Source organism: Eschrichtius robustus, chromosome 1 (assembly GCF_028021215.1).
Source record: "Eschrichtius robustus isolate mEscRob2 chromosome 1, mEscRob2.pri, whole genome shotgun sequence".
NCBI classification, from domain to species: domain Eukaryota; kingdom Metazoa; phylum Chordata; class Mammalia; order Artiodactyla; family Eschrichtiidae; genus Eschrichtius; species Eschrichtius robustus.
In genome coordinates, this window is record NC_090824.1 from 82,386,694 (window position 1) to 82,399,760 (window position 13,067).

General features: G+C 43.2%; 1 protein-coding gene across 2 annotated transcripts in view; it reads right to left on the minus strand.

The window, feature by feature from the left end:
* The window catches only part of SCG5 (secretogranin V), a 53,509-nt gene extending 42,713 nt beyond the window's left edge, over positions 1 to 10,796 (minus strand). For both annotated transcript variants that reach the window (XM_068548845.1, XM_068548839.1), the window contains exons 1-2: positions 10,715 to 10,796; positions 8,973 to 9,205 (exon numbers count right to left, since the gene is read on the minus strand). In XM_068548845.1, coding sequence (XP_068404946.1) covers positions 8,973 to 9,198 — 226 coding nt within the window. In that variant the 5' untranslated portion in view covers positions 9,199 to 9,205; positions 10,715 to 10,796. The remainder of the gene's footprint in view (positions 1 to 8,972; positions 9,206 to 10,714) is intronic.
* Positions 10,797 to 13,067: the final 2,271 nt, after the last annotated feature.

Below are 13,067 nucleotides of genomic sequence, written 5' to 3' on the forward strand. Positions count from 1 at the left end.
AAGCCGCGTGGTGCGACCAAAGAAATAAAAAATAAAAATAAAATAAAATGCTCGAACTATAGTTACAGGCTGGATGATCTTGACTGATCTAACACTAGTTTCACCTGCTGGCATCTCAGAGGTCAATGTTGTTTCCAAAGAGCAAATACAGTGAGAGGTTCTTTCAAAAGATATTTTGTGAGCATCTATTATGTGCCTGGCCCTCTCTAGGCCCTGCAGATACAAAAAGCAGGGCAGACATTGTGTCTGCTCCTGCAGATCTTACAGTCTGGTGAGGAAGGCAAGCAGCACCTCATCATAAATGCCAATTCACAGGCGTTCTATATAGAGCAGCAAATTCAAAGAAAGATCAATAATGAGCCCAGGAACAAGGATCATCCTTAAAGATAAACCTATTTCCCCAGTTTGGTCCAAGATCAAGCCTGTCCTCAACCACACCATTAATCAACTAGCGTAAGCAGCAGCATGCTCTGTTGGACAGAACAGAACAGAAGAAGGGTACACCAGGGTCCAGCTCAGGCTCTGAAACACATTCAAATACTAGCTGCATCCCTGGACAAGTCACTTCTCTGACCTTCTGCTTCCACATCTGTAAAATGTGGCAAAGAGTACCTGCCCTCCTTGCCTGAATCAAGGAAGCAATTGTGAGGGGCAAGCATGAACTTCACGGCATCCCGACATACTCCTGCCTCTTCCCTTTTTTCCCAGCTGAGGAAAGACCTAAATCCAGGCCTCCATCTGCGCTCCCGGTTTCATCTCCTCCCACCTCCTCAGGAATGTTCACCCCTCAGTCATCTGCTCTTCATCCCACATCTTTAACTCTCTATGGGGTCTTGCCAATTAGCACTTCAACAAGTTCAAATCTCTAAAACGACCACCTACACAAAAACCTTCCTCATCTCTACATCACCAGCCCCCCATCCTTCCACAACTGTTACTCAGTTTTCTTCCCACTACCCGACATTCTGGAACAGATGTTTACATCGTGTCTTCTCTCCTGTTTCCTGCACTGTGGTTTCTGGCCCCACTAACTCCGCAGAACCCGTTCTGCCCAGAGACCCCCGGGAACTTCAGTGTTGCTACACTCAGTGTACACTTTACACCCAATGGTCCTTATTTCACACAACCTCTCTGCTGATTTTGACAAAGGTGACCACTGCCCCTTCCTGAAACACTCTTTCCTTGTTTACACTGCACCTTTCTGGTCCTCCTTAATGCCCAATCTTTCTTGGTTTCCTTCACAGATCCTTCTACCTGGCCCTGCAGACTGAGTCATCCGGGCCTTTTCTCAGGTGTCTGCTCTTCTTACTTGATACTCACCCAGGTAATCTCATCCATTTCTATGGCATCAGCTGCCACTAATATGGGGATGACTCCCAAACCCCTTTCTTTACCCAGACAGCTCTCCTGTGTCAGATACATCTGAGTGCCTTCTGGACACCTGCACCTGGATGTCCCAGGGCACCTTAAACACAACAAAGTCATCATTTTCATCTCCTTATCCTGTCCCCCGCAACCAGAAAAAAAACCCAGACCTTCCCCTATTCCTTTTCAATTTCTTATCACTATCCGTGCAATTGCCTAAGACAAAAAACTGGAAATCATCCAGGGAAATTTTAAGGATTTGAGTTCAGGGTGGTCTCAATGGAACCCCAAAGGACATGGGCCAAACTGGAGGCCCTGGTCCACTCAAAGACAACCCTTCAAGCCCATTGCTCTCATTGGCTCTCCCAGGATGAGGATAACCTAGAAAGAGATTTTAGTCAGGATACCTGGGTCAAGAGTCAGCCCCACCCCTTCCTCCAAATGCAGAGAGAGGCTAGCCTGAAACTTTGAGAGGCCCAGGTCGGTAGTTCAATGTTAACACTCTTCCCTCCAACCTTCAAATGGGAAGCAACTATTGCCACCCCGTGGCCAAGTGGAGGCACTGCGGCTCCTTTACGCGGCCAAAGGTTGGCCAAGTAGAGACTCCTTAGGATCTGCCCCTTCAAATAGACCTTATCTTACAAAGACTCTCCCCCTGATATTTATTAAGAAAATAATCTTGGTTCTCTTTATTTTAAAATAAGAAAGATGAAGCCCAAAATTTAGTGTTATAAAAAGGAATTTTGGTATTTTTAGGTTTGGCAATACTGGTTTAAATTTAATCGGGATCCATCAAGTGCCAGTATTTATAAATTTCCCAGTGGCTTGGTATCTGGGGTTATCATGTGGTCTAGAATGGTGGGGAAAATGAACCAGTGGTATTGAGGAGACCCTCTTTTGCCTGAGGCTGCTATTCTGAAGACTGAAGCACGTGTTCTGGTTGGATTCATCAAAAGCTAACATTAGTGTCAGCTGGCAGAGCCACTTCTGATTCCCACGCATCTCTATCCCATAGCTAATGGCTCTCTGAATCAATCCCTTGGACAGCTGGTGGCTTTATTTGTTTCTGGGGATAATATAACAGCAGTAGCCATTTAGCTATGTCATAGGGACCAATGAGCCACTTTGAGCTTGGAGGGAGGTGGGCACTGCTGACATACAAGGTGCACTGAAACGCAGCTGAACTGTACTGCTAACTGGGTGAGTCATCCAAAATAATATCAGGGAAAGCCATTAAAGACTGGAAGCGTGTTCCTGATATCCACAAAGTGAGAGGAGGCAGGTCTACATTCAGTTACTAACGGAACCCACTTGTGAGAGCGGGCTGAAGCCCCACTTTATGAGAAAACCAGGTTTCAGAACAGTCGCTGAGATCACACACAGCTAGTAAATAGTATGGTTAAGACTCAACCTGTGACCACCTTAGAGGGGTGGGATAGGGAGGGTGGGAGGGAGGCTCAAGAGGGAGGGGATATGGGGATATATGTATATGTATAGCTGATTCACTTTGTGATACAGCAGAAACTAACACACCATTGTAAAGCAATTATACTCCAATAAAGATGTATTTAAAAAAAAAAAAAAGACTCAACCCGGCTTTTCCTTACCATCAAAGTGTGTTTTCTTCTCTATAAAACAAGTTGGTGCCTGTTTGTCTTTACTTTGTATTTTTGTTTTGCTTTGGGTTAAGAATTTACACATTTGATGGCCATCCTTTAATAATAGTCTCTCTTTTTCCCCAGACAGAAGATGAGCACAAACCACAACTCTCCATTAATTACTTAATGGTTAGCAATTCTCATGCTAGAAGATGTTTCTCATACAAATTTTTAAACTCCATGATTATTTTCTCTATACTATATGCAAGGCTATGTAAAATCAGTTAATTTGGGGGCAAAGTATGATTAATCCTCACAATGTTTATAACATCATAAAAAATCTTTACAATTGTAAATTAAAGGAATACATTTATTTATGAAGTTTCGAAAAAAGAAAAGAAAGAATTTACACATTTGAAAGATGCTCCTTACCAAGTCATGTTTAAGGTACCTACGGAGAAGCGAAAAATAACCTCCAACCTCTTAGGATGTTTTGGGCAAATGCTTCCTCCCCAGGGACCACTTAGAGCAGGTCAACCAGGAGGCTGGCTTAACAACCGGTGACTTAACAACCAGGAGGCTGGGTACCAGGTTTCAGGAATCCTCTATCTATTGCCTCAAGTCTAGTTGGCCCCCTGCTGGTTTCATTCCATAACTGCAAAAAGCCTTTCCCATTTCTCAATAGGCCCATGTACAGAAGTTTCAAACCTTGCACCCTGGTGATCAGTCATAGTCAAAGTAAATAGACCTTTTGCCAAGCACGTTATCACTGAGCTCCTGGCAAAAACTTCTAGGTAGATTTTTTAAAACATAGAACAGAAATGGAATATTTTCCTTGAACTGAAAGGAATAAAGTCTCAAAAGATCCAGAAGTCAAATAGAATTTATATACTTATTGCTGCCAGATATACTTACTTTTTAAATATTTATTCAAATATACATTCATTCTTCAAATATTTACCAAGTGCCTACTATGTGTCTGGGTATAAAGCAGTAAATAAAATAGATATTGCCTCATGGAACTGCCATTCCAGTGGGGAGACAGACAATAAATAAGCAAGGAAACAAACATTCATTATAAATTTTTAAAATGCTATAGAGTTTTAAAAAAACAAAAGGGCACTGTGGCAGAGAAGGGGGGGCTACTCAGAGAAGCCGGGTAGGCCTCTCTGAGCGGATGACTTTGAAGCTGAGCCCTGCAGAGGAGGACAGGTGTACGCAGAGTGGAAAGAACAGGTGAGAGCCTGGAGGAGGGAAGACACTGGTGTGGGTGTGGGGCCGCAGGGAGGTTGGGAGGGATGAAGGCAGAGTGCAGGTGAAACGGGCAAGGAAGTTGTTGGCCTTCACAAGCACAGCCTAAAAGGCATCCAACATTAACACGTGCAGGGCTTCCCTGGTGGCGCAGTGGTTAAGAATCTGCCTGCCAATGCAGGGGACACAGGTTCGAGCCCTGGTCCAGGAAGATCCCACATGCTGCAGAGCAACTAAGCCCGTGCGCCGCAACTACTGAGCCTGTTCTCTAGAGCCCGCGAGCCACAACTACTGAGCCTGCGTGCCACAACTACTGAGCCCACACACCAGGACTACTGAAGCCCGTGCGCCTAGAGCCCGTGCTCTGCAACAAGAGAAGCCACCGCAATGAGAAGCCTGCACACCGCAACGAAGAGTAGCACCCGCTCGCCGCAACTAGAGAAAGCCCGCGCACAGCAACGAAGACCCAACGCAGCCAAAAATAAGAAACAAAAAAAAAACAAAGAAAGTTCCTTTCCAGGATATCATGCCAATATTCTGGCATCATCCCTGGCTCCTCACTGTTTTTCAGTTCCTACCTCCAACCCACCGGCAAATCCTATTGGCTCCAACTTCAAATATACCCATCCTCCGACCATGCCTCGCCACTTCTCTAGCTGCCATGCTAGTACACCCCTCACCTGGATTATTACCTTAGTCTCCTAACTCATCTCCCCCATTGCAGTCCTCCCTCCCTACAGAGTATTTTCAAGACAGCAGTTGGAGTGGTCCTTTTCAAAGGAAGGCCGATCACATCACTGTCCAAAGTCTCCAATGGCCTCAGATACACGCTCAAAGAAAAAGCCAAAGTCGCTGTAGGACTGTAAGACCCTGTGACACGATCTGTCCCCACACACCACCTCCCACCTCCCCTTCCTGCCCTTACCCCAGTCTCATGTCTTCCTGCGCTCCTGAGTCCTGGGCTACAGCCACGCTAGCCTCCTTGCTCTAACCTTATGGCTTTCGCATTTGCAGCCCTCTCCATCTGGAAGGTCATGGATCACACAGCTGACTCTCTCAACTCTTATTTCTGCCTGGCTTCCCAGTGAGGAGTCCCCTGCCCCTATTTTGTTTCCTCCATCCCCCTCTTCTGCTTTATATTTTTATAGCACTTATGACCACTTGACTTATTACATATTTTACTTATTTCTTTATGTAATGACTCTATCTCCCCTGTCCTGCCAATCTTTCAGGTTCATGTTCATCTCTTCAGTACCTAAAACAGTGCCTGGCATTCCAAAAATGCTTGTTGACTTGACAAATGAGTGATGAGAACAGTGGACTACAATGGACTAGGAGAGAACAGGAGGTGAGGAAGTACATTAGCATGTGTGGAAAGGTTGCTGTGGAAGAAAATTGGTAGAGTAACTCGAAGGGATATGGGATCAAAGGAGGAAATATTTTTTTAGTGGGATATATGACCCCAGTGACCTAATAGTAATTTACACTGATATTACATCCTATTTTAAAAGGAGAGTTTATAATGTTATGTTTGAGAGCTTATATACATCTTCAATAGTGAGATTAATCTAAGGATTATACAATTAATTAATCAGAGTAGACACAATAAGAGGAAATTGTCTTCCATGTGCCACTTATTAGACAATGAACAGCCCTGCATGCAAAGAATTGAAGAGTCCAGTAATTGTCACCTAAAATGACAATGATGATTCCTTTAGAAATGATTTCACGGTAGAATAGTTGGAGTATGCTAAAATTTTATTTTTGTTTCTCTGAACTGGAATATTATCTGCTTGCAGGTGAATAAATTTAAATCCTACCCCCAAGCTATATGGAAGCTTCAAGAAGTAATTCACTCAAGGTCACACTACTGATAAATGATGGAGCTGCCGGTTAAATCCAGATATCTTTGGGAACAGTTTATGTTAAATGTGCATTAAAATTCACACCACAATATATGTATGTATGTGTATATATATATATATATATATATATATATATATATATATATATATATCTCGTATTGTTTCTATAAAAATTAGAAAGAAAAACTTTCTAACTTGGTCCTTCATAACAAAATACTAAAATAAATGTTGAAGGGATATGGAAGATACCCCATGTATCTGTCAGACACCTGGGAATTAGCATGAATGAATGTCAGCAGAGACAATGCAAATAAACGGATGAGTTGAAACAATCCTACACTCACATGAGAAAATATTAGACCACCCAATAAATTAAATGCCAAAGTCCAGGACAGGGAAAAATCCCAGGCTTCTTATTTTGTTTCCCTGTTAGCTTGCACCCAAGCTGTCATAGGCGGAATTCTAAGATGACCCCCAATATTCCCACCTACCGGTGTACACGCCCTGCATAATCCTCTGCCTTTGAGTGTGGGTAGGACCTGTGGGCTATCACTCCCTTGATAAATGACAAAAGTAATGAGATAGTCCCTCCTATAATTATATTGTATTATGATTAGCAGACTAAAGGGATATTCTCCCTCCGGATTTGAGGAAGTAAGCTGCCATGTTGTGAGAGGGTCAGTGGCTTACAACCAACCTGAGAGTGGCCTCTGAGAGCTGAAAGGGACCCTGCTGACAGCCAGCAAGAGAAAGGGGACCTTGATCCCACAACAGCAAAAAACTGAATTCTGCCAACAACCTAGATGAGTCTGGAAGAGGACCCCAAGCTCCAGCCAAGACTGCATCTCCTGTCAGCACTGTGATTTCAGCCTGATGAGACTGAGCAGAGGCCCCAGCTAACCCATGCCTGACTCCTGACCAAAGGACACTGTGAGCTGATCAATGGGTATTGTGTTAAGCTGCTAAATGTGTGGTCATAGGAAACCAAAACACAAGCCGATATTCATCCCTTCCACAGACACTGTTAGAGGAGACCCAGCATGGCTATGACGTCACATTACCCCAAGGGTAATAATGAAAGCAGAGTTTTTAATTCTGAATTGTTCTAATCCATGCTCTTTCACGCCTCCAATGCCTTTTCACTTGACATTCCCTGATGAATTCCTATTCAAACTTCAAGACCCAGGTCAAATGTTGCTTCTTCAAAACAGCATTTCCTTACAGACACCCCCATCCACTCCCAAGCAGAATAAATTACTCTGTTCTTTACTTCCATGGCAGCAGCTTGCCTGTCCATCTATCAAAACACTGGCCGTGATGCACTGTAATAACCTCTCCCGGCTCCCACCCCCCAGACTGAGAATCTTTTAGGGCAGAGCTGCCTCAGTCTCCTGCACGGTGGCCGGCACAGAGCGGGTACTGAATAGCTGGCTACTGAGTGAAGGAAAGGAGGCTCTGGATACACATAGGCTGTTGATGCCCAGGGAGTTGCTGTTTCTTTTCCACACAGATGATCAGGCCTCCAGTATTAATGGAAACCTGGAAAGCCGTCTCCATGACAACAGCTGGGTGACTAATCAAGCACTTTTACTGGTTAAAAGGGCAGATGTTTACTATCTTGAAAGAGCTGGTCTGAAATGGGTAGGTGTACTTGAAGCCAGAGTTGGCAGCAGATGCTGGAAAGGATTTAGATTCACCTCAGAAGGGGTGGCGTGAAGCTCTGTCTGATTTGTTCTGCCTCAAGCCCCTGTGCAAGATTTGCATGCTTCTGATTCAAATCATCTGTGTTAATCCATTCCTGAAATCAAATGTCAGCCTAAATAGACAACAACTCCACAGAGTTAGTTTTACTCAATGGTTTAAAACTATGGGTAACAAGACAGAAATGAGAATCATATATCAACAATATCCATGGCATTCCCAGGACCCCCAAAGCAGATAGCTGTTTTAGGAAATTATAGACTCAGGCAAAATTATACAAAATCAATGCACAGGAAATAGTATTTGCTGGGTGTGTGTTTTGACAAAACTCGGAGAAAGAATTCATGTTTTTCCTTAGGACCCACTCCCGTGGGCAAACACTTGAAGTGCTCTTTTGTGTTCAGACTAAATTAACCACGCTACTGCTTTAGGGCTCCACCTCGGTGGAGAAAGACAGCATTCAGAATCAGAGGGATACAAAGCAAGGCATGGAAATAAGGCACTTGCTCTTAAGAGTTGCTCATCACCATCTCATAAGAGCGAGATTCCAATTCTCTCTATAAGAAAATCACTAAACAAAAGAAGTATCACTTTCTAATAAAAGGATTACAATCATATTGCCAGAAACTTAGAAGTATTCAGGTGGGAAATGGTCTTACCACCCTGAAGCAGTTAAATTAACATCTGTTATATTAAAAACAATTTTTTTTAAAGTTATTGACATAAACTCTTAATATCAGTACCTCTTTTGGCTCCCTTGGGTTTATCTGACATCATCCCTAAGAATCAAATCAGATCCTTTAGGTCCTATATTTTGAAGATCTTTTACAAATACTGGCTGGCAGTGGCTGAGAGACAGCCAGCTGGGGACACGATTTCCCAAAGATCAGTTTTGGGAGAAGACATGGGGTCTGGGTTCTAATCTTTTTTTAGGGATAATGCTAGATGCTCCTTCATTCACTTACTAAATATTAATGTACCAGATTTTGTGCTAGATGCTAGGGCTACGGCTGTGAATTAGATAAGGTCCCTGCTCTCACAGGACCGATATTCTCACGTGTATGTACGTATCTATATACTGTGTAGCATAAGAAGAAAGGGAAAACAGAAGGAGGAAGTAAGAGTTTCTTCAATATGCATTAATTATTTTACTGCTAATGGGAACTGCAAACTGGCAGAACACAGTAAATACCTTCGATGCTCTGTGGGCCCACAAGGTTCATGGCCTGGTGAGCTGGATACTCTACCCGTGGCCTGGCAATGCCCAGCTGCTCCATCACACCAAGGAGCAGCCTCTGGATATCTGTTTCTGAGACCCGGTCAGGGGTTCTCGGGCTGTAAGCAGCTGTTGGAGTCCATCCAAATGTCAGCCAAAACACTAGGCCAGACAGCATGGTAGAAACCATCCTGGCAACCATTGTTAACCTGCAGAAAAGAAGACCAAACATATATCGATCGGCCACAACTGGCAATTGCGATGATGCAATCACGTAATCACTCCAGGGAGTGATTCAAGGACCGCCCAGGAAGGGACTGCAATGAAAAAGTCTTCAGGATTTGCTTAGGCCTTATGTGTCCACCCTAGCCAGGACATCAGCTGTGAGAAGGTATTAAAGAAACACAATAGTCTGTCTGAGATAGCAGCCAATTCCCTCTGTCCTCACATTCTTGGGAAGACTATAGACTATAATGGCACTTCTGACTCATTTTTTATTGTCCTTACAGCTCCCTGGAAGCTCTGCATTACGTACACCTACCCCACCACTCTCTCCCTCCCTTAAACAAACAAAGACAAACAACAACAAAAATTTGCCTCAATTTTGAGAAAGGGAGAGGGAGAGTGACATCTTGACTTTTCTAGTGCTGGTGAAGAAAAGGCTCAGGGGAAGGAGTTGGAAGACACAAATGGTAAAGAAGCACAGAAAGCTTAGGAGTGGTACAAGGGAACATCAATACACACAACTCAGGCCTGCCCTCTACTCTGGGAAGGAAGATGAAGGATGCTTGCTGCACCACATGCTAGCAGGGCAAACTTGGGCAAATGCCTCAACTTCCTTCTCTGCAAAAAGGGATGAGAAAAGCATCCGTCTTATAGGGTTACTGTGAGGTAAGTGTGAGGGCACACGTAAGAGGACTGAAAACAATGCCAGACACAGAGCCCCCCAGATTGTTATTATTATGTTGGCAATATTGCCTTACTGTTCCGGAGGTTCGAATTTGGGGAATCGAAGGGTGATGAGAGAGAAAACAGAACAGGTGAAGGAGACTGAAGAAAGCTAGTCTGGGGAGTCAACCTGTCCTGAATGTTGGCTTCCACGCAACCAGAAGCCTGCAGAACAAGAGAACAAATATTCACGCAAATTCCCTCTGCAGCTGCTGAACCTTAGGGCGGAGACTGCAGGCAGTGGCCATGCAAACCCTCTTTTGACCATCCTTCTATGCGAGCGCGCGGGGTTGGGGGGTGGGGGGTGGGGAGAAGGTGGTGGCGGCATGCATTTCTTCCCTGAAACTGAAATATTCATAATCCCCAATATCTACTTCTGTAAAGGAAAGGCTTTTTAAAAAGCCACTCAGATGTAAAACCCTGTACTACAAAGAGCTGAGACAGCAAAGCCTGCAAAATCTGACGAACAAGGCCAGAGGCAGACACCAGCCTCTCCGGCCATCTCCATCTTTCCCTCCTCCGCTCTGAATGCGGGATGTCTTTGTTTCATTTACACCCCCAGCCAACAGCGTTCTGATTTTTTCTCCTTCCTCGGTACTCTTTCCCTCTCATTTAGAGCCGAACCTCCGATTCCCGCACCCATCCTTTGTCTGCCCCCAGCCTCCAGCTCAAGGATTTCAGCACGACGCCCTCCCCCACTCCCGATCGTGAAGAGCCCGTTGGTCTGGGTGGGCGTCAGGAGGTCGAGCCGGCCTCAGCGCAGCACTCACCGAGCGGCAGCCGGAGGAGCCTGCTGCAGTCTGGGCCTCGGTGGGGGTCGGGCGCGAAGCGGGGAGATCTGGGTCGCTGGTGCGTCACCTCCCTCCTCATCTTAGCCCCGCCCCGTCCCTCCTCCAGCAGGTGGAGGTCGCCTGGCCAGGACTCCCCAGAGCTCAACTCGGATGCTGGGGCCTTCCGCCCACGCATTCCACATACACATCTCCCAGAGACCCTCTTCCTCTATCGACCCCTGTGTAAGTAATTAACCTTTTCTCAAGCAGTTATCCAAACAATGTGCCAGATCGCCTCGCCATTTCTGTCTTTCGTTCTCAATAGCACACCTTCAACTTTGCCACCTTCCAGCTTTTTAGAAGTCTTTTAGCTTGAAGAGAAAAGAGGCACTGGGGCAATAGGAGAGACAAACAAAAGTTGAAGAGGCCTTAAGAGCTTTTAATGATGGCAATGATTAGGCAAATCATGAGTGCTTTCAGAAGCCTTTTCATTGAGCAGGAAACCTATGGGGATATTTAATACAAGATAGAAATTTTTGTTAAAGTGATAAACCAAAACCACGTGAAAACCTCTAGGAATATTAGTTCTGAGAGCTACTTCTAAACTTCCACACCAACTATGAAGTAAGATTCCTTTTGCCGGAAGAGAAACCATACTCCCTGCACATTGCGGAAATGTATCCAGGTAGATCCAGAATACCTTCTGTAAAAGATTTATAGGGCAACTTTGAACATTTGAATTTTGTTCAAACACAAGAATTGAAATACAAAACCATACAATGAATATAAGTATTTAAGTTTCTTTCGTCAAGACGGGGGATTGAGGAACTTCCCTGGCGGTCCAGTAGTTAAAGACTCCCCCTTCCAATGCAGGGGGTGCGGGTTCAATTCCTGGTTGGTGAGCTAAGATCCCACACGTTTCTGTGGCCAAAAAACCAAAACATAAAACAGAAGCAATATTGTAACAAATTCAATAAAGACTTTAAAAATGGTCCACATCAAAGAAAAAATCTTAAAAAAAAAAAAAAAAAGACTGGGGATGAGTAAAGTACCTGGAGGTCCAAGAATAAGTACCTTGAGGAGGTTAGAATCCAGAACTCTGTACATACCCTAGCTCTGTTCCCCAAATCCATTACCATCTACAGCAATTTTATGCAGTGAAGAGGGGGCCTGCAAAATTCATCCATGGCCTTTTGGTCCTTCCTAGCACCTTTTCTTCCATGGATGCTCTTCGGTTTCCAGCTTTTTGTTTCAGTGCATGCTAAATCAACCGGACAAATATCGTCTATTGGTTCTAGGCTCAAAAGACCATGCTGGGGTTTAATATTTATTATTCACACATACTGAGGTTTTATTCAATTCTGAATTTTACATTAATGTTGTTTCACTGTTATCTTCATTTTGTGCTTGGAAAAATGGAGAAGCCATTACAACTTACCGCCTTTGTGCTGAATAGAAATTTGACTGAAATACACTAAATTGTTTATGCTTCATATGAAATTTGATTTTCTAAAAACAAAACATCTATTATATGTCCTGGGCTTGATGATTTTCAAAATCCTATACCAAATTTTTAGTGATTTTAGAATAATGCCAAGCAGTCTATTAAGTTCTATGTATAATTGTATTGTTTGTTGCTCATAATAATCAAATTAATATTATTAATTTATTTACTTGTAAGAACAAACTGAAAATAGTTCTTGGAGTTACTGCACGTGTCCAGACACTTTAACTTTCTTAAGTATGTTTGTATATCATTTGATCAAATAGCCCCATGAGATTGGTAACATTATCTCTATTTTTTATAAGAAAAAATGAAAGCAGGAATATTAAATCAACTCTAAAACTCAGCTTTCCTGACTCTCCAATTACCACATCTCCAAGGTTTGCACCTTCATAATCCTTTACTCTGTATCGCAGCTTTCAGCTAACAAAAAATGGGAGTGACATGTGGGTAGTTTTCTTTTTTAAATAAATATCTTTTATTATTGATTAATGATTAATCTCTCAGAAGATCCACCAATTCAGGTAATTTGTACAGTTAATTTCCTATGACTTCTTACTGAATTAGTCTTCCAGTTCAACATTTCACCTACCCCTGTGGATATAAAAGGACACTGATGCATTTTTAAAAGTTTAAAAGTAAAGTTTAAAAAAACTCTTTGAAACAGACAACAAATATCTCAGAATTTATAAATATTTTCTATATCCACTTACTCTTAGAAATACCATAAACATCTGAAATGCATACCCAGTCTATAGTAAAAACCTGTTTTGATGTCAGATAAACATGATGTTTATATCTACAGATTTTTAGTCTTTATGTAAGTAAATACTTACTAATTCTGAGAAA